Source organism: Chiloscyllium plagiosum, chromosome 3 (genome assembly GCF_004010195.1).
Source record: "Chiloscyllium plagiosum isolate BGI_BamShark_2017 chromosome 3, ASM401019v2, whole genome shotgun sequence".
NCBI classification, from domain to species: Eukaryota; Metazoa; Chordata; class Chondrichthyes; order Orectolobiformes; family Hemiscylliidae; genus Chiloscyllium; species Chiloscyllium plagiosum.
The window spans coordinates 52,674,874-52,697,289 of NC_057712.1; the positions used below are offsets into that span (position 1 = coordinate 52,674,874).

Genomic DNA, 22,416 nt, shown 5'->3' on the forward strand with positions numbered 1-22,416 from the left:
TGGGAAGGGTTTAGAGGGATATGGGCCGGGTGCTGGCAGGTGGGACTAGATTGGGTTGGGATATCTGGTCGGCATGGATGGGTTGGACCGAAGGGTCTGTTTCCATGCTGTACATCTCTATGGCTCTATGAGTCTATCTGATTTTCCAGCAGATTATTCATGGGGTTGCATGCTTTGGCATCACAAGTGCATATCTAAGTACTTCTTAAATGTTATTAGGGTTTTTGTGTCTGCCACCATTACAGGCAGTGTGCTCCAAATTGCCACCACCGTCTGGGTGATAAAACATTTTTTCACATCCCCTGTAAGCCTCTGCTCCTTATCTGAATTTGACCACATATTTCTACATCCAACTCCCTTCCATTATAAGGAAGTCTGTCATCTACTTTATCAGCATGATGGATCCTATGTTATCTTTTTATCTGTATTCATATGGATTCTATTTTTATCTTAATGATTGCTGTGTTCATCTTCATGACTGCTATTTGTTATTCTGAATAAGTACATCTACTTCACCTGTCTGCTTTCTCTCTTTATCATTTCTTATATATTTTCTTGTGTTATATGTTGAATGTTTAATATCCAGCCATGAATATTTTGTGCTTGTGTCGACTATTTCTCGTCTCTATCACAGATGCCCACCTCCCTACTATCCTTGACTGGACCTATTCCTACCCTAGTCATTCTTTTATTCCTAACATACCTATAGAAAGCCTTAGGGTTTTGTGCTTGTGTCGACTATTTCTCGTCTCTATCACAGATGCCCACCTTCTACATTCAATGCCTAACTCCTGATACTCTGAGTCAGAATGGTTTGTGGTGGAGACATTTACTTGGTGCAGTTTCTCTTTTCACAAATTCTTATATTCTGTAGTCCAGGCTCCCAACCTGCTATGCCACATCTTGCCCAAGCAGTATGTTAGTTAATTAATTAGTCGTTTTTTTTGTAGTCTAGTCTAATTTCATCACACAGTAGGTACCGCATACTGTGTCTTGCTTGCCCTTATTTCCACCTTTGAGTACTAATAATAGTATTAGTGGACAAATAGGTGAAAACTATAAAAAAACAGTTGAAATAAAGCTTTCTCTTTAAAGAGTGTATGCAGGAAATGTAATGTATGTGGACTTTAGAAGAGCCTTTGTCACGCTTGGTGTATGAATTTACTAGAGGAGGTTGAAGTGTGGAATCCAAAAAAAATGCCAAGGTTTAAAAATGCCAAGGAGGGAATTGAAAATTTTGCAAAGTGGTTTGGAAGTTAAGTTCAGTTCTAGGCTCGCTTTTGTTTCATATGTATGTCAATGGTTTGGAATAGACAGCAATGGAAATTGTTGAAATTGGATGTTTGTAGGAAATGTATATGATTAAAGGAAATGAAAAGAGAATAGATATAAGGAAACGAATGAAAGTGATGACAGAAAGTCCATGACACCCAGTTAGTTCTATATCATTGACTAAGAAAGACAATAAGCTGGGTGCCGTGCTATGGAGCAGTAGAAAAGTTTTATACAAAGAACAAAGAAAATTTAAAGCCCAAGAACTGGCCCTTCGGCCCTCCAAGCCTGTGCCAATCCAAATCAAATGTCTAAACCTATATCCCAATTCCTCAGAATCTGTATCCTTCTGCTCCCCACCTACTCAAGCAACTGTCCAGACGCACCTTAAATGAATCTACCGTGCTGGCCTCTACTACCTCTGCTGGTAACGTGTTCCAGGCACCTACCATCCTCTGTGTAAAGTACTTTCCATATGTATCTCCCTTAAACTTTTCATCTTTCACCTTGAATGCATGACCGCTCGTTATTGAATCCCTCACCCTAGGAAAAAGCTTTTGGGCAAAACGATGGTTCAGTGGCTAATACTGTTGCTTCACTGCGCCAGCGACCCGGGTTTAATTCCTACCTCGGGCAACTGTCTGTGTGGAGTTTGCACATTCTCCCTGTGTCTGCATGGGTTTCCTCAGGGTGCTCTGTTTCTTCCCACAATCCAAAGATGAGCAGGTCAGGTGAATTGGCCATGCTAAATTGCCAGAGTCGGGGTAAATATAGGGTAGGGGAATGGGTCTGAGTAGGTTACTCTTCAGTTGGTTGGTCTGGACTTGTTGGGCCTGTTTCTGTAGGGAATCTAATCTAATCTAATCTATCCACCCTGTCTATACCCTTCATGATTTTGTACACCTCAATCAGGTCCCTCCTCAATCTCTTTTTTTTTCTAATGGAAACAATCCTAACCTACTCAACCTCTCTTCATAACCAGCACCTTCCATACCAGGCAACATCCTTGTAAACCTTCTCTGCACCCGCTCCTAAGCGCCCACATCCTTTTGGTAAAGCGGCGACCAGAACTATACACAGTTAAAAATCACACACCAGGTTATAGTCCAACAGGTTTATTTTGAAGCACTAGCTTTCAGAGTGCTGCTCTTTCATCCATACAATCTTATGGAGAGTAAGATTGTATGATACAGAATTTATATCAGAAGTTTACAGTGTGATGTAACTGAAATTATATATTGAAAAAGACCTGGATTGTTTGTTAAGTCTCTCATCTTTTAGAATGATCATGTTGGTTTCAGTTCTTTCATATGTAAATCACAAAGTTTTTTTAAAAAGTTGCATTCTCAAATGAACTTTAACAATTGGTGTCATGTCAACCCAGATTGAAGGTGTTTGCTTCCCTGCGTGAGGCTGTCTGTGCCAAAATGGTCAGACTGATTCTAATCTAAAAAATGGATTTACAAAATCTTACATGGATTTATGCAGTTTTTGAACAAAGTAAAATGTAATTCTGCAAGTACAAATTCACCCCACAAACTTGTATGTGTATGTGTGTGTGGGGTGGGGGGGCTTATGAGTGTCTGTGACAGAGTGCATGTATGTGTGAGAGTGTGAGTGTAAAGGGCTATAAATCTGTGAGAGTGTATGTGTGGGAGTGTATGTGAGTAGATGAGAGAGGGTCTGCGTGAGAGTATGTGTGTTGGGAGAGAGTGTCTGTGTGCGTCCGTCTGTCTGTGTGTGCATAGTTCAATGCCTCCCCTGCCCCACCCCCCCCACACACACACTCTTATCCACATGCACACATTCTCATAAAAGTTGTGGGGTGACTTTGTACTTGCAGAATTACATATTGCTTTGTTCAAAAACCACATGAATTCATGTAAGATTCTGTAAATCTGTTTTTTAGATTAGAATCAGTCTGACCATTGCAACACAGACAGCCTCACACAGGGAAGCTCACACCTTCAATACATTATCTGAGCCGACATGACACCAATTGTTAAAATTCACTTGAGAATGTAACTTTTTTTAAAAAAGCTTTGCGCTTTAAAAGAACTAAAAGCAACTAAAAGATGAGAGACTTAACAAATAACCCAGGTATTTTTCAATATATAATTTCAGTTACATCACACTGTACACATTTCCTATAAAGTCTGTCTCTTACAATCTTACTCTGCACAACCACCTGATGAAGGAGCAGCACCCCGAAAGCTCGTGCTTCCAAATAAACCTGTTGGACTATAACCTGGTCTTGTGTGATTTTTAACTTTGTACACCTCAGTCCAACACTGGCATCTCCAAATCAGAACTGTACACAGTATTCTAAATGGAGCCGAACTAAAGTCTTGTACAATTTTAACATGATTTGCCAGCTCTTATACTCAATATCCTGTCCAATAAAGGCAAGCATACCATATGCCTTCTTGACCACTCTATTCAGCTTCAAGGTACAATGGAGCTGAACTCCCAGATCTCTTTGCTCATCAACTTTTCTCAAGACTCTTCCATTTACAGTATAGTTCACTCTAGAATTAGACCATCCAAAATGCATCGCCTCACATTTGCTTGGATTGAACTCCAATTGCCACTCCGCCCATCTCTCCAGTTTATCTATATTCTCCTGTATTCTTTGACAACCCCCTATGCTTTCTGCTACTCCACCAATCTTCGTGTCATCTGCAAACTTACTGATCAGACCACAAATGCCCTCTTTCAGATAATTTTTGTATGTCACAAACAACAGTGGCCCCAGCACTGATCCCTGTGGAACACATGGGTCATCTTTCTCCATTTAAAGAAACTTCCTTCAACTGCTACTCTCTATTTCCTGTTGCACAACCAGTTCTTTATCCACCTAACTAGAACAACCCTGCATACCATGTGACTTCATTTTCTCCATTAGTTTACCATGGGGAACCTTATAAAATGCCTTATTAAAGTTCATGTATATTACATCTATAGCCCTTCCTTCATCTATCACTTCCTCGAAGAACTCTATTAAGTTGGTAAGGCATGATCCTCTCGTGCCACCCTCAGCAACCTGGGATAGATCCCATCCGGTCCTGGGGATTTGTCCACTTAATATCCTTTAGCCTACCCAACACATCCTCCTTCCTTATGTCAATGTGATCCAGAGTAAACAAACTTCTATCTCTAATCTCAACATTTATCATGTCCGTCTCCAGAGTGAACATTGATGCAAAGTAATCATTGAGAATCTCACCCATTTTCTCAAGCTTGACATACCACCTTCTTTCCTTATCCTTTAGTGTACCAACCCTTTCTCTAGTCACCCTCTTGCTTCTTCTATATGAATAAACGGCTTTGAGATTCTCCTTAATTATGCTCGCCATAGCTATTTCATGACTCCTTTTAGCCCGCTTGATTCCTCGTTTAAGATTGGTCCTACTCTCCTGATATTCTTCCAAGGACCGTTCTGTTCTTAGCTGCTTGGACCTTATGTACACTTCCATTTTCCTCTTGGCTAGTAGCACGATTTCTCCTGTTATCCATGGTTCACAAATCTTGCCTTTCCTATCCCTTGTTTTCAAAGGGACACTACCTTCAACCTATCTTTGAAAGCCTCCCACATATCAAATGTGGACTTCCCTTGAAATAGTTGCCCCCCATCCACATTTCCAAGCTCCTGCTGAACTTTGATATAATTGGCCTTAGCCCAGTTTCATATTCATAGGTTCAAGGTTATACATTTAAAAAATATGAAACTAAACAATGGAAATTTTGTTTTATAATAAAAGGTATATAAAATACAATTCAAAATGTTTTGATGAGGCAATATCAAATCTCAGAGACCTCAGGCAGAATGTCGTAGCCAGGACAGTGTATAATATCGATTCACCCAGATAAAGTCTGTTGTGAGGACATGTTGATATAAAGTAGGATTTGCCAGGTAAAATGTTTATTTAGAAGAGACATGGTTATTAGGCAACACAATGAAGGAATGGAACATGTTGGATAGAAGTGCTTCAATAATTTTTGATTAGATTACTTACAGTGTGGAAACAGGCCCTTCGGCCCAACAAGTCCACACCGACCCTCCGAAGAGCAACCCAACCCCTATATTTACCCCTTCACCTAACAGTACTGGCAATTTAGCATGGCCAATTCACCTAACCTGCACATTTTTGGACTGTGGGAGGAAACTCATGCAGACGCAGGGAGAATGTGCAAACTCCACACAGACAGTTGCCTGAGGCGGGAATTGAACCCGGGTCTCTAACACTGTGAGGCAGCAGTGCTAACCACTGTGCCACCGTGCCGCTCACAATGGAGAACTCCAGAATGGGATCACACAACACCAGGTAATAGTCCAACAGGTTTATTTGGAAGTACTAGCTTTCAGAGCACCACTCCTTCATCGGGTATCTAATGGGGCAGGATCATAAGACCCAGAATTTATAGCAAAAGATCATAGTGTCATGCAACTAATGTTATATATTGAACACACGTAGATTGCTGTTAAGTCTTTCATCTTTTAGATTGGGTTGCGGGTATTGATTCATTAATATGTAAATCCCACAGCTTTTTCTATTCACATTGCCATGATAACTTAAGGTTTTATAAAAGAAAGGTGACATCTCAGCTCAGACAATGCATTAAAGGTATGAAGTTACAATCTCTCTGTATTCCAATGTTGAGTGTGCATGTCTCTCAGATTTGGAGGTGCCGGTGTTGGACTGGAGTGTACAAAGTTAAAAATCACACAACACCAGGTTATAGTCCATCAGGTTTATTTAGAAGCACTAGCTTTCAGAGCCCTCCAAAAGCTAGTGCTTCCAAATAAACCTGTTGAACTATAACCTGGTGTTGTGTGATTTTTAACTATGTCTCTCAAACACATTCTCACCCATGTGCACACCCTCTCACAGGCTTATACTCCATTACACTCACGCACACATTCTATCAAGCAAATGCACGTACACACTCTCGCATACACACTCTCGCATACACACTGTCACGTACATATTCTCACGTACACACTCTCACATACACATTCACATGCACACATTCTCTCTCACAAATACATTCTCTCTCCCTCACATGCATGCACGTGCACATGTAAGTCTATATGGTGAAGTTGTATTTGCAGAATTGGATTTGCAGATACATTCTATTTTGTACAAAAAAGTGCACAATCTCTAGGCAGTCAATCCATGTGGAATTTTATAAATTCCTCCTTTGGAAATAGAACCAGTGTGACTCAAGTTTGGAATACAGACTGACTGTAACCTATTACCTTTAATGCATTGTCTGAGCTGAGGTGTCACTTTTTTAAGATAAAACTTTAAGTTATTTCAGGAATGTGAATTGAAAGAAGTTCTGGGATTTATGTATTAATGAATTGATACCTACAACCCATTCTGAAAGATGACAGACTTAATAGCAATCTACATGTGTTCAATATATCACATAAGTTGCATGATACTATGATCTTTTGCTATAAATTATGTGCCTTATGATACTGCCCCACTAGTTAACTGATGGAGGAGTGATGCCCTGAAAGCTAGTGCTTCCAAATAAACCTGTTTGACTATAACCTGGTGATGTGAGATTTTTAACTTTACAGAGTTATGATGTTATAAAATTTCTTTCCAGGATTAGTCATCAAGTAATTGTTTCTTATCAGCTGTGTACATGTATGACCACCAAGACATTCAGAAGGCATGGTGCAGACTGCTCATAAGTTTTTCATTTCAGGGTATCTCTCAGAAAAAATCAAAGGTGTGACCTTATTGAATCATGAGGCTGCATAAGTGAATGTAATTTAAAGGTTATTGCAAATAGGACAAAAACATTTGAGGTTCCAGATTAGGCTGGATTGGTGGAACAAAACAAAAACACTGAAGGGCTGTGAGCATATAGTGAATGTGTGGTTCGTGGTTTTTGCTCATGTGAAAGGGAATGCTATGAGCTATTAATTAGCCATTGTTGTGGTTCTGTTCGCCGAGCTGAAAGTTTTTGTTGCAAACGTTTCGTCCCCTGTCTAGGTGACATCCTCAGTGCTTGGGAGCCTCCTGTGAAGCGCTTCTGTGGTGTTTCCTCTGGCATTTATAGTGGCCTGTCCCTGCCGCTTCCAGTTGTGAGAGCAACAGAATTTAAAAAGGTACAATGAAGTGATTTGCTGTATACAATACATTTAGCTGTGGTTCTGTTCGCCGTGGTGGACAGGCCACTATAAATGCCGGAGGAAACACCACAGAAGCGCTTCACAGGAGGCTCCCAAGCACTGAGGATGTCACCTAGACAGGGGACGAAACGTTTGCAACAAAAATTTCCAGCTCGGCGATCAGAACCACAACAACGAGCACCCGAGCTACAAATCTTTACCCAAACTTTGAACATTAATTAGCCAAACAGACTAGAGGTCAGTTGTGATATTTTTCTATAGTGAGCTACTTTAAACCCACTTTTCTGCTCCTCATATGTTGCAGACAGTTCCACATCCAGTATGTGCTTTATGCATATGATTTATTTCTTCCAAACTTCTGACAGTACCTGTTGTAATTGGAAATCCTTCATGTGCTGTTACAAAGTCTTACGTAGCAGTAAGGCATTAGAAAGGTTCAGTGGTAAACATCTGGGGCAAAGGTATTTATAAAATCGATTGTCACATTTCTTAAATTATTGATAATTGATAAACCTTAGTACATTGGTCAGTGTTTACTCCATAATGAGGCACAGTACTGAAACAGACCTCTTTGTTAATCTCCAGTAGGCCCAAAGAAGGAAACAGGGTAAAGGAGCAAATAAAATTAATGACAGCTAGGTTACTAGTTTATGAAGATATAAAGAGACTAGGCAATTGATATGTATTAATCAACCTATTATGTTAAAATTCAGGGGCTGATAAGACTTGATCCGGCATCCTCGCTCAGAGATAGAGGTATTACAGTGGGGTTCACTCAGGCTGGGTAATTGAATGTAAATCTCTTCACTGAGCAATTATGGTTTCAATCTTCTATCCCAAATACAGAAAAACATGTTATTTTTGGAAATCTTCAGGACAACTTATTTTAATTGTAGACCAGTTAAGTTGTTTTCACAACATGTTTAACACACAATTGGTTATTTACTGACTATAAAAATTAGAACATATAAAATGAACTGTAGTTTTGTCTTGTTTTGTATTTTAAATGTTGATTACTCAACTGAGATCTAAACTGAGACTGTTCTAAAAAGAAGTCATCAGAAATGTAAAATAATTGAACTGTATATTTTAATGGTCAGTGACAAGAGTAAACGGAGGACCAAAACCGTGAAGAGAAGCTCAGAACCAAAATGGAATCAAACATTTGTCTATTCTCATGTACATCGGAGAGACTTTCGAGAACGCATGTTGGAAATCACGCTATGGGATCAGCCTCGAATACAAGAGGAAGAAAGTGAATTTCTCGGAGAGGTAAAAGATGTGCTTTAATTCCTACTATGTCTTTATGCTAAAAACAGTCCAGGTAATGATCAGACGTTCAGAAGCTGTGACTGGAGAATTTTAAACACGCAGCAGTATCCAGCTTCAGCTTATCTACATGGTCTGGTCATCAATCAGGCAAAAATGTCACTTCAGAAACAGGTTATTGGATCTTACTGTTTCCCAAAGGTCTTTGTTTGATCTCGCAGCAAGAATAAATCAGTGATTCTCCATTCCATTTATAATCATAGAATCCCTACAGTGTGGAAACAGACCACTTTGGCCCAACAACTCCACACCGATTCTTTGAACAGTAACCTACCCAGACCCATTCCTCCACTCTTTTACTCTACATTTAATCCCTGACGAATGCATCTATTTTATGCATGCCTAAATACTACGGGTAATTTAACATGGCCAATTCACCTAACCTGCACATCTTTGGATTGCGGGAGGAAACTGGTGCACCTGGAGGTAACCCACACAGACATGGGAAATATGCGCAAACTCATACAAACTGTCACCCGATGCTGGAATTGAACTGGGGTCCCTGGCTCTGTGAGGCAGCAGTGCTAACCACTGAGCCAACATGTGCTGCCCTGTTTGTAGACAAAGAAATTTGAGGAAAAATTGGTGTTTATATTAGCACCCTGCAGGATTTCTGACCATCAGTGCAGCCAGTTTGAAATGTAACTGTTGTTATAATGCTGAAATCACAGGAGCCAATTTATGAACAGCAGTTTCCAACAGATCTGATAATCTTTGTTTTGTAATCTTCATTGAGGGATAAATATCTTTCAGAATATGGGGATAAACTCCTTGTTCTTTTTCAATTTATTAATGCAATGTGGGTATTACTAGCTGGGCCACCCTGAATTGTCCCTCCTTCATTGCCCTGGAAAAGGTAGTAGTACATAGAACATAGCACAGGGAAGATGTGTTGGGTAGGCTAGAGGTTATTAAGACCGGATGGGATCTATCCCAGGTTGCTGAGGGAGGCAAGAGAGGAAATAGCTGGGGCCCTGACAGATATCTTTGCGGCATCCTTAAATATAGGTGAGCTGCCGGAGGACTGGAAGGTTGCTCATGTTGTCCCCCATACAAGAAGGGTGGTAGGGATATTCCGGGTAACGACAGACTAGTGAGCCTGACATCGGTGGTGGGAAAGTTGCTGGAGAGAGTACTGAGGGATAGGATCTATTTATATTTAGAAAAGAATGGGCTTATCAGTGATAGGCAACATGGTTTTGTGCGGAGGAGATCATGCCTTACCAACTTAATAGAGTTCTTCGAGGAAGTGACCAAGTTGATAGATAAAAGAAGGGCTTTTATATACATGGAATTTAGTAAGGCATTTGATAAGGTTCCCCATAGTAGACTAATGGAGAAAGTGAAGTCACATGGTGTGCAGGATGTTCTAGCTAGGTGGATAAAGAACTGGTTGAACAACAGGAAACAGAGAGTAGTAATTGAAGGGAGTTTCTTGAAATGGAGAAAGGTGACCAGTGGTGTTCCACAGGGATCAGTGCTGGGACCACTGTTGTTTGTGATATACAAAAATGATGTGTAAGAGGGCATTTGTGGTCTGAACAGTAAGTTTGCAGATTGGTAGAGTAGCAGAAAGTATAAGCGACTGTCAAAGAATACAGGAGGATATAGATAGACTGGAGAGTTGGGCAGAAAAGTGGCAGATGGATTTCAATCCAGACAAATGTGAGGTGATGCATTTAGACAAGATTAATTCGAGAATGAATTATACAATGAACGGAAAAGTTGATGGACAGAAAGATCTGGGAGTGCAGATCCATTGTACCCTGAAGGTCGCTGCATAGGTGGATAGAGTGGTCAAGAAGGCATATAGTATGCTTGCCTTCGTTGGACGGGGTATTCGGTATAAGAGCTGGAAAGTCATGTGAACATTGTACAAGACATTGGTTCGGCCGCATTTAGAATACTGTGTACAGTTCTGGTTGCCACATTACCAAAAGGATGTGGACGCTTTGGAGAGGGTGCAGAGAAGGTTTACGAGGATATTGTCTGGTATGGAAAGTGCTAGCTATGAAGAGAGGTTGAGTAGGTTAGGTTTGTTTTCACTAGAAAAAAGGAGATTGAGGGGTGACCTGATTGAGGTTTACAAAATCGTCAAGGGTATAGACAGGGTGGATAGAGACAAGCTTTTTCCCAGGGTGAAGAATTCGGTAACAAGAGGTCATGCTTTCAAGGTGAGAGGTGAAAAGTTCAAGGGGGATACACCCGGCAAGTACTTCACACAGAAGGTGGTGGGCATCTGGGATGTGTTGCCAGGAGAGGTAGTAGAGGCAGGCACGGTAGATTCATTTAAGATGGATCTAGACAGATGCATGAGTAGGTGGGGAGCAGAGGGATATAGATGTTTAGGAATTGACCGACAGGTTTAGATAGTACATTTGGATCGGTTAAGGCTTGGAGAGCCGAAGGGCCTGTTCCTGGGCTGTAAATTTTCTTTGATCTTTGTTCTAGTTTAGGCCCTTCGGCCCACGATGTTATGCTGAGCGCTTACCTTAAGCTAAGATCAACCAAACCTATACACCCCTTAAATTACTGCTGTCCATGTGCTTGTCCAGCAGTCACCTAAATGTCCTTAATGTTTCTGAATCTACTGCCACTACTGGCAGTGTATTCCATGCATCCACCTATACCTTCCTCCAATCACCTTAAAATTATGACCCATGGTGACAGCCATTTCTGCCCCGGGGAAAAGTCTCTGGCTATCTACTCAATGTATGTCTCTTATTACATTGTACACCTCTGTCAAGTCACCTCTTCTCTCCAGTGTGAAAAGCCCTAGCTCACTCAACCTTTCTTTATAAGACATGACCTCCAATTCAGGCAGCATCCTGATAAATGTCCTCTGCACCCTCTCTAAAGCATCTATAATCCTTCAGAGAATGAGGCGACCAGAACTGGACATAATATTCCAAGTGTGGTTTAACCAGGGTTTTACAGAGCTGCAGCTAAACCTCACAGCTCTTAAACTCAATCCCCCATTAACGAAAGCCAAAACATCATAGGCCTTCTTAACAACTCCATCAACATGGATAGCAACTTTGAGGGATCTATATACATGGACACCAAGATCCCGCTGTTCCTCCACTTTATTTTATTAATGACTTGGAAGAGGGAGTCGAGGGTTGGGTCAGTAAATTTGCAGACGACACGAAGATTGGTGGAGTTGTGGATAGTGAGGAGGGCTGTTGTCGGCTGCAAAGGGACTTAGACATGATGCAGAGCTGGGCTGAGGAGTGGCAGATGGAGTTCAACCCTGTCAAGTGTTGGAAGGACAAATAAGAATGCAGAATACAGGGTAGGGTTCTTAGTAAGGTGGAGGAGCAGAGGGATCTTGGGGTCTATGTTCATAGCTCTTTGAAAGTTGCCCCTCAGGTGGATAGAGCTTGTAAGAAGGCCTATGGTGTATTAGCGTTCACTAGCAGAGGGATTGAATTCAAGAGTCGTGAGGTGATGTTGCAGCTGTACAGGACCTTGGTAAGGCCATATTTAGAGTACTATGTGCAGTTCTGGTCGCCTCACTTTAGGAAAGATGTGGAAGCTTTGGAGAGGGTGCAGAGGAGATTTACCAGGATGTTGCCTGGAATGGAGAATAGGTCGTACGAGGATAGGTTGAGAGTGCTAGGCCTTTTCACATTGGAAAGGCGAAGGATGAGGGGTGACTTGATAGAGGTTTATAAGATGATCAGGGGAATAGATAGAGTAGACAGTCAGAGACTTTTTCCCCAGGTACAACAGAGTGTTACAAGGGGACATAAATTTAAGGTGAAGGGTGGAAGGTATAGGGGGGATGTCAGGGGTAGGTTCTTTACCCAGACAGTGCTGGGGGCATGGAATACACTGCCTGTGGGAGTGGCAGAGTCATTGGTGACCTTTAAGCGGCAATTGGATAGGTACATAGATAGTGCTTAAGCTAGGACAAATGTTCGGCACAACCTCGTGGGCCAAAGGGCCTGTTCTGTGCTGTATTGTTCTATGTTCTATGTTCCACAATGCCAAGAATCCTGTCTTTAACCCTGTACTCAGCACTCAAATTCAACCTTCCAAAATGAATCATTTCACATTTATCCAGTTTGAACTCCATCTGTCACTTCTTAGCTCAGCTCTGCATCCTGTCAATGTCTTGTAGCCTGCAACACCCTTGACACTATCTACGACACCACCGATTTTTGTGTCATCGGCAGACTTACTAACCCATCCTTCCACTTCTTCATCCAACTCATTTATAAAAACTACAAAGAGCAGAGCTCAAGAACAGATCCCTGCGAGACAGCACTGGTCACCAACCTCTAAGTGGAATATTTTCCATCCGCTTCTCTCTGGTCTTCTTTCGACCAGCCAATTCTGTATCCAGACAGCCAAATTTCCCTGTATCTAGTACCTCCTAACTCTCTGAATGAGCCTATCATGGGGAACTTTATCAAATTCCTTACTGAAGTCCACTGCTCGATTTTTGTCAACTTGTCTCGTCATATCCTCAAAGAACTCAATAAAACTTGTGAGGCATGACCTGCCCTTCACAAAGCAATGCAGACTATTTTTAATCAAATTATATTTTTCCAAATAGTCATAAACCCTATCTCTCAGAATCCTTTCCAATATCTTGCTTACGACGGGCGTAAGACTGACTAGTCTATAATTCATGGGATTTCCTTATTCCCTTTTTTGGACAGAAGAACAACATTCGCCTCCCTCCAATCATCCAGTCCTACTCCCATGCAGAGTGAGGATGTAACAATTATTGCCAGAGATGCAGCAGTTCCATTCCTCGCTTCCCATAGTAACCTTGGATACATCTGATCTGGCCCTGGGGACTTATCTATTTTGATACTTCCTAGAATTTCCAGCACATCCACCTTCTTAATATCAGCCTGTTCAAGCCTATTAACCTGGTCCACAGTGTTCTCACTATCAACAAAATGAATATGAAGCAAAAAACTCATTTAGAGCCTCCCCTTCCTCTCAAGATTCCAGGCGCAAGTTCTCACCACTATCCCTGATCGGCCCTACCGTCTTTCTGATCATTCTCTTATTCTTCACATACTGTGTTTCCTTCTTGAATTACTGCACTCTTTGGGGTGTAGGAATACACACAATGCTGTTAGGAAGGGAGTTCCAAGAATTTGACCCATTGACACTGAAGAATCAGTGATATATTTCCAAGTCAAGGTGAATAGCTTGGAGGGGAGCTTGCAGTTGATGGGGTGTTGAATACATCTGCCACCCTTGTCCTTCTAGATAAAAGTGGTCAACAGTTTTGGAAGAAGAAGCATTGAAGAAGCATTGGTGCATTTTCCTTCAAAATACTGGCATGGCCTGTTTTACATCCACAGAGAAAGCAACAGAGTCTCTGTTCAACAGTGAATCTATCTAAAGGGTCAATTTCTTCAAGGGATTCTCCTTAGTGGTGTGGTGATTAGTTCAACTATTGCCCAATAATAATGTTGATAATCTACATTTAGTTTAATTAAATTGTTTTCATTGATATGTTTTATTTCTATAAAACCCCTTCTATAAATGTATCCTCCTTATCACATAACCTTCTAATCCTGCATTCTACTCTGAATTAGTTATTTATCCACCTCTTTCATAGAGTTTGTCTGCAACATTTCAGAGTGGTGTAGACATTGTTGCATTTTTGCAGATCCTTATAGAGTTGGAGACGGCCTTGCTGGATGATGAACCGCACTGGTACAAACTTCAGACGCATGATGTATCTTCACTACCTTTGCCTCAGCCATCGCCATATATGCCACGGCGCCATGTCCATGGAGAAAGTCCTAGTAAAAGGCTACAAAGTAGGTTGTTTATAAATATAATTTTATCAGTCTTGACGCTATTTTCTTAAGTAAGTTCACAGCATAGAATACAGCAACTCTTCTATTGATTATGAACTACGTTGGCTATGACATTTGCTTGAAGTCACTCTGGTAAAATAAAATGACATTTATATTTTCCTAGGCAGGAGACTTTTTTTTTCCTAATCAAAAATGTAATTGTGTTACTGAAAAGACCCATTTTGAAGAAGGTTTTTAACTTTCACCAGAATTAAAACAAAAAACTGATGAAATTTGTCTTTTATCAGCAATAGTCAAGCTTTGTACTACCAAATAACTATTAATATTATTGTAATTCATTTCTTACAATATTTTAAGAACTGTTAAACAAAGGGATCCAGAAGGAGATACTTGGGTAACAGCACTTAATGTTCACTTGTGATTCCTATCTTGGTTCTTTTAATAATAGATCTAAATTATTTAAATTAATTGTTTTCCAGTTCTGTGGAATTTTAGATAAACACATTGAATACACTCGTGTAATTCAGTTTTGCATTACTAATACATTATTTCAGAAAGCAATTAAATATTAGTTTCTCATTAAGTAAATAATATTTATCTAACTAATAAGTATATTTGTCAGTCTTATGAGGCTTCTTTTAAACATTCCATGTCAGAGATTTTTTCCATTAATCACCCATGTAAAATCTAGTTAAGGTTTTCTAAAATTCCAAACAAAAATCAACTTCATTGCTTCAAAATTAGAAATCATGGGACACCAGGTCACACTAAACAGGCTTGTTTCATCACAAGCCTTTGGAGCACTGCTGCTTTATAAGGTGAAATGGAGGGAAGCCGAGAGGCACAGAATTTATATGGAGAGAGATTCCAGGTAACTAAGAATGTCAAATGGTAAATACAAATGCTGTGAGTGGAGTGTCGACAGGCTGAATAATAAGTATTTGCAAGTGACATTGTCAAACAGTGTGAATGAAGTGTCAACAGCTGAATAGCAAGTAAAGGAATGACTGATGATCTAATTAATAATTAGAAAAAGCAAAAATGGAATGGTGTTAGAAACAAACCAAATGGCTGGAAAAACATGATAGATATAAGAGGTACATGACAAGGGTCTAATCAAACTAACAAGTAATTCAAAACTCTATGCAGTGTTTGGATCCAGGTGGATTTTGTTGACTATGAGATCCTTGATTGGAGTTGTTAAGCTGGTTCAATCAGGAAAGCCCTGTCTGACCAATATAACCAGGAGATTTAGAATTTCCTCAGTTTAGGGGACTGACTCTGTGCTGGCTGGGCCACAGTCAGTATATTACTGTCACTGTTGGTGTTGGTTTCTGCTTCTTTTTTCTGGGGTGGAAACCTGATTCCTGAACTGGCTGAATTATTTAGCCAGTTTGTTAACTGGTATTCCTTTAATGAGGACTGATTTTTAAACTGCCTGATGCACACAATGTGTTTCAGGTGTAACTCAGTTCTCATTATGGGATTGTTGTTTCACTGGCTGGTTATAGCCTCTGTGTTACTCTTTTCCCTTTTTCACTTTTGAGAAAAGGACAATGCTGACATTGAAGCAGGCCTTGGACTCTGGTTTCCTTTGTTTTATGTATGTATTTTCACTGTTTTTTGGTGTTTGGACTGAGCCCTTGTGGAAACAAAATGCATCTTATCAGAAGAGCTATTCCTTTGGGGAGGCCTAGCCCTGGGACTAGGCCTCTGAAGATTGAACACCTGTGTGTGTGCCAGGAGGTGAGTACTTGCTGTATCCTGGAGTTTGGGAGGAGACCTTGCCTTCAGGAGTGGACCAAAGCCCTGTGAGTTAACTGCACCTGTACTATGTTCCTGTGAGTGGGCCTGGTTCCTGAAGAAGGGCCTGTGCCCGAAACGTCGAATCTCCTGTTCCCTGGATGCTGCCTGACCTGCTGTGCTGTTCCAGCAATAAAGTTTCAACTGGTTCTCCAGGATGGGCCAGGACACCATGGAGCTGTGTGCTGTGGGGTGTGCATTTGCTGCCTCCAAGAGTGAACTCTGGTTTTTAGCAGTGGACTCTGCAGTTTGGGGTGGACTCCATTTCTGACAATGCACCTTGTAAACTGGAGTGTACTCTGTGTTCCTGGGAATGGACTCTATTTTGAATACTCTATATTTGGACTCTGTGTACCAGAAAGAACTCTTTTTTTTGATAATTAACCCCATCATGTTGTTTGTTGGGTCTATCACCTGCACTGTCTTATGTATCCCTGGGTCTGGCAAGCCCTACTGTGAGCTGGAAGGCTCATGGGTCGTCCTGAAAGCTGTCACCCCGAGAGCCATCCTGTGAACCTGAAGGTTGGTAGGCTGTTCCAAAAGCCGGAGGGTGGGTAGGCCACCCCGATGCAGGCCGCCCTGAGAGCCAGAAGGTGGGTAGGCCGTTCTGAGTGCTGTATCCCGAGAAGGGGTCATCAGGACGGGCTGTCCTAGAGGTGGTCGGAAGGTGTGTCAGAGCGGCCGAGAGCCAGAAGGTGCGTAAGGGTCCGGAAGGCTTGTGGGCTGCCCTGCACACTGTCGTCCCAGAGGAAAGGGACAGGCTGTCCTAGAGGTAGCCAGAAGGTGTGTCGGGCCAGTCGGCACATCGGGTGGGTGAGATCCCAATGGTACATGGGGCAGACTGAGAGCCGGAAGGCAGGTAGCCGTTCTCAGTGCTGTCACTCGGGCGGGCTGTCCTAGAGGTGGTCGGAAGGTGCTGAGGGCGGTTAGTGAAGCCGGAAGGTGGGTAGGCCGTCCTGATGGCTGTCACCCCGAGCGGGCTGTCCTAGAGGCATCGAAAGGTGTGTCAGGGCAGACCAAGAACTGGAAGGGACATGTGGTGGACCGAGAGCCAGAAGGTACATAGGGGCAGGCTGCCTTAGAATGGCCACAAGGTGGGAGGGAATGGGGCTTGCTGGGTCTGTATTGTATGCACTATTTTTTATGTAATTGGATTGTCTTTTTATGTACAAATATCATTGTTGCTGTCTTGTCATGTTTGAAACTGGGATTTCCCTGTAAACTGGTTGAACGGTAGGGTTTGAGGGCCTGGCTTTGCTGCTCCTTTTCTCATGTAAAATTGCTGTTTCTTTGTATATAGCTGTTAATGTTAACTGTTTTTTTGTAAACTGTTTTGTAATTGTTTAATTAAAAATTATAACCAGGAGATTTAGAATATCTTCAGTTTAGGGGACTGACTCTGTGCTGGTTGGGTGATAGTCAGTGTGTTCCTGCTGCTGTTGGTTTCTGCTTCTTTTGGGGGAACCTGATTCCTAAACTGGCTGAATTATATAGCCAGTTTGTTAACTAGTATTCCTTTTATATTGAGGACTGATTTCTTTTTCTCTTTTTTTAAACTGCCTGTTCTTCATAGTCAATGCGTTTCAGTGTAACTCCGTTCTTATTGTTCTTTCACTGGCTGTTTTACAGCCTGTATGTTACTCTTTTCTCTTTTACTTTGTTCATTTCTCAATGTTGATTTTGTGTTAGGGCTTAAGCCCTTGCATTCTGGCTTTCTTTGTTTTTTTTATTGTGTTTTCACTTTGGTGTTTAGACTGTGCCTCTGTGAGAAAATGCATCTTTCCAGATGAGCTGTTCCTCTGGGTAATCCTGGCCCTTTGTTGGTGGACTAGGCCTCTGTAAAGACTGAACGTATGCGTGTGTGCTGGGAGGTGAGCATTTGATGTATCCTAGAGTTTAGGAGTTGACCCTGCCTTTGGGAGTGGATCAAACCCCTGTGGGTTAACTGCACTTTTAACAATGTACTGTGGGCCCGGTTCATCAAGGCTGGGCCAGGACTGTATGGAGACTGAACACCTGTGTGCTGTGGAGGTGCGCATTTGCTGCCTTCAGGAGTAGACTCTGCCCTCTGTTGTGGACTCTGTCAGAAATCGAGTCCACTACTAAAAACAATGTAGTTTGTCCACTGAAGTGGACTCTGATCCTGGGAATGGAACCTACATTTTGAAGAGAACAGTTTATGGTAATGGACGCTGTACGCTGATAATTGACTTTGTCATGTTACTTGTTTGGGTTATCACCTGCACTGTATTGTGTGTCTCTGGATCTAGCAGGCCTCACTGTGAGCTGGGAGGCTCCAGAGGTTGTCCTGAGAGCCAGAGGGTGGGTAGGGTGTCCTGAAAGCTGGAGGGTGGGTCGGCCAACCTGATGTTGGTTACCCCGAGAGCTGGAAGGTGGGTAGGCCATTCTGGGTGCTGTTTTCCTGAGAAGGGGTGATCGGGACAGGCTGTCTTAGAGGTGTTCGGAAGGTGTGTCAAAGCAGCTGAGAGCCAGAAGGAGCATAGGGGCAGGCTGAGGTTCGGAAGGTTTGTGTGCTGCCCTGTGTACTGTCGTCCCAGGGAAGGGGACGGGCTTTCCTAGAGGTAGCTGGAATGTGTGTCAGGGTAGACCACAGGCCCGATGGTACATAGGGGCAGACTGAGAGCTGGAAGGCGAGTAGGCTGTCCTCAGCACTGTCACCCCAGGCAGGTACTAGGGCGGTCTATCCTAAAGGTGGCTGGAACATGCGAAGGGCTGTTGGGGAAACTGGACTGTATGTACACCATGCTAACTGATGTTGTCCTGGGGTGGGGGTGGGGGTTGAAGGAGTTAGGGAAGCAGGACTGGTGTGCTATAGGTGGTGAGAAGGTATGTCAGAGTGGACCAAGAACTGGAAGGGGCATGGGGTGGACTGAGAGCTGGTAGGGGTGGGCTGCCTTAGATTGGCTGGAAAGTGGTAGGGATGGGGGTTTGTTGATGGGGGTCTGTATTTTATGCACTTTTTAAAATGTAATTGGACTGTCTTATATATACTAACTATTTTTATAATGGAGGAAAGTGGGATTTGAGGTGTGTCCTGATTTGCCTGAAAACTGATTGAATGGTTGGGTTTGGGGGCCCCCCTCACTCACCCTGTCTTGTGCCCTTGGGTCTGACAGGCCCTTACTGTGAGCTGGAAGGCTTGTAGGATGTCCTGAAAGCTGTTACCCTGAGAGTCAGAGAGTGGGTATGCCATCCTGTGAACCTGAAAGTTGATAGGCTGTCCCGAAAAAAGATGGTGGATAAGCCACCCTGATGCTGACCGCCCTGAGAGCAGAAGGTGGTTAGACCATTCAGTGCTGTCCACCTGAGAAGGGGTGATCAGGATGGGCTGTCCTAGAGGTAGTCGGAAGGTGTCAGAGCAGCCGAGAGCCGGAAGGTGCGAAGGGACAGACCAAGATCCAGATAGTGCACCGGGCTGTCCTAGAGGTGGCTAGAAGGTGTCCAGGCAATCCACAGGCTGGATGGTGCATCAGGGTGGGTGGGAGCCCAATGGTACGTAGGGGCAGACTGAGAGCTGGAAAGTGGGTAGGCTGTCCTCAGCAGAGTCACCCTCGGCAGGTACGGTGGGGAGGGGGAGGGGCTGTCCTAGTGGTGGCTGGAAGGTGCGAAGGGTAGTGAGGGAAGGCAGAAGGTGGATAGGCTGTCCCAACCGCTGTCGTCCTGGAGGGTTTGGGGAAGAAGGACGGGCTGTCCAGAGGTCATCAGAAGAGTCTGAAGGAGCAGGATGTGGACAGAGAGCCCGGAGGGTCGTGCTGCCTTAGACTGGCCAGAATGTGAGAGATAACTCATTAGGGAACTGTTGTTTCACTGGTTGGTTACAGCCTGTGTTACCCCTTTCTCTTTCTCTTTCTCTTTGAGAGGACAATTATGCTGATTTCAAGGCAGGGCTCAGCCCTTACACTCTGGCTTTCTTTCTTTTGAATGTGTTTTCAATTGTTTGGTGTTTGAAGAATCCTTGTGAGAAAATACATCTTTCCAGATGAGCTGGCCTCGCATGTGTAGACCTGGCCCTTTGTGGGTAACTAGTCGTCAGTAAAGACTGAATACTTGAGGTGAGCAATTGCTGCATCCTGGAGTGGACTCTGCATCATGGACTGGTCTCTGCATCCTGGAGTGGACCAAACCCCTGTGCATTAACTGCAGCTTCACAGTGAACCTGAGTGGGCCTGGTTCTCCCTGGAAGGGCCAGGCCTATATGGAGACTGAACACCTGTGTGTGCGCGCTGGGAGGTTAACATTTGCTACATCCAGGAGTTTGGGTGTGGACTCTCTCTTTGTGCTGGAAACTGTATTGAGGATTTTATGAAATGTTACTGTATGTGGGTTTGTAATTGAGTGGGCTAGTCAGGATGTGGGGTGGCTGGGAGCTAGAGGGTCAATTATCACCTTGGGAGAAAGCAGGCTGGGTGGGGGGGTGGTCTGTTAGTATTCAGGGTGGCCATAGGAAAGCTGGTCAGGAGAGGGGCAAACAGTATGCATGCTGGCTGGAGGGTTGATGACAGGCCTGAAGGAAAGTGGGTTGGGAGGAGCCTGTCAGTACACAGGGTGGGCAGGGCAGGGTGGGCAGAGCCAGGCAACTGATACTGCAGGAAAGCAGTATAGGGCTGTCTGGTCAGTACGTGGGGAAGCTGAGCCAGGTGGCTGATGGTAGTCCGTAGGAAGGCTGACTGGGGGCAAGACTGGTCAGTACGCAGGGAAGCTGGGAACCGGATAGGCGATGGCCGGTCTGTAGGAATGCTGACCAGGAGAAAGGATCAGTCAGTAAGAAGGGCTGGGTGCTGGAAGGCCAACAGCCTGACTGTAGGAAAGCAGGACAGAGGTGGTTTGGTTAGTACATGGGGTGACTGGGAGCTGATGGCTGATGTCTGTCCCAGAGGAAAGTGGGCTGGGGAGGGTCAGTCAATATGAAGGGTGGCCAGAGACTGGAAGGCCAACAACCAGTTCATAGGAAAGTGGCCTGGGGTAGTTTGGTCGGTACACAGGGTGACTGGGAGCTGGGTGGTCTATGACCAGCTTGGAGGAAAGCAGGCATGGGGTAGGTCAGTCAGTACGTAGGGCAGCTGTAGACCAGAAGGCCGAATGTCCTGCAGGAAGGCTAGCCAAGGACGGTCTGATCAGTATGTGGTGTAGATGTGTGTCAGGTGTCTTTTGTTTTCTACAGCTATATTGTGTCTGTGTTCTATGCACTTTCTGATTTGATTGTTCTGTCTTGTCTGTGTTTGTTACTGTTATCTTTGTGATAAATGGAAGTGGGATTTGAGGTTTGTCCTCATCTTGAAAACTGGTTGAATGGTGGGGTTTGGGGTTAGCTTTAGCTTTGCGGCACCTTCCCCTATAAATGTTTTGTTAACTGCTGCTTTGTTTATTAACTGTCTTGTATTTTGTATTGTTTCATGAAATAGAAAAAATGGGAGAAGGTGTGTCAGGGTGGGCCAGAAGGGGTGGAGGGATGGCCAGAGCTGGAAGGAGCATAGGGGCAGGCTGCCTTATGGTTGGAGGTGGGAGAAGTGGGTTTGCTGGGTTACCAGAAGTGTCTGAGTTCTATTCACTTGTTTTTGATTGGACTAACTTGTATGAGTTTGTTACGGTTTCCTTTCTGACTGAAGGTGGGATTTGAGGTTTGTCCTCATTTCTCTGTTAACTGCACGGTGGGTTTTGGGTTTGACCTTGCTGCCCCTTCCCCTGTAAGTAGCGGTCTTTTGTGAACCGATACTTATTATTAATTAACTGTTTGCATTTTGTACCCTTTCTATAAAATAAAGTAAAAGAAAGCTATAACCAAGAGATTTGCATTCTCGTCAGTCCATGGGACTGACTCTGAGCTGACTGGCCACAGCCAGTGTACTGCTGTTGTGTTTTTTTTGATAACTGATTTCTGAACTGGCTGATCTTCATAGTCAGTGTTACTGGTTTTCAGTTCTCAACAGGGAACAGGTTTCCTGGCTGGTTGTAGCCTGTGTTACTGTTTCGTTTTGAGCAAGGACAATGCTGATTTTTGTGGTAGGGCTTATCTCTGAACTCTGGTTTTTAGCATCTGCACTTTTT

The 22,416-nt window shown here is 43.2% G+C and overlaps 1 protein-coding gene across 19 annotated transcripts in view; it reads left to right on the forward strand.

Annotated features, from left to right (window-relative positions):
* Nucleotides 1–22,416, forward strand: part of LOC122543331 (regulating synaptic membrane exocytosis protein 1-like) — an 845,124-nt gene that overhangs the window by 566,395 nt on the left and 256,313 nt on the right. For all 19 annotated transcript variants that reach the window (XM_043682026.1, XM_043682010.1, XM_043682017.1 and 16 more), the window contains 2 exons: nt 8,524–8,695; nt 14,394–14,547. In XM_043682026.1, coding sequence (XP_043537961.1) covers nt 8,524–8,695; nt 14,394–14,547 — 326 coding nt within the window. The remainder of the gene's footprint in view (nt 1–8,523; nt 8,696–14,393; nt 14,548–22,416) is intronic.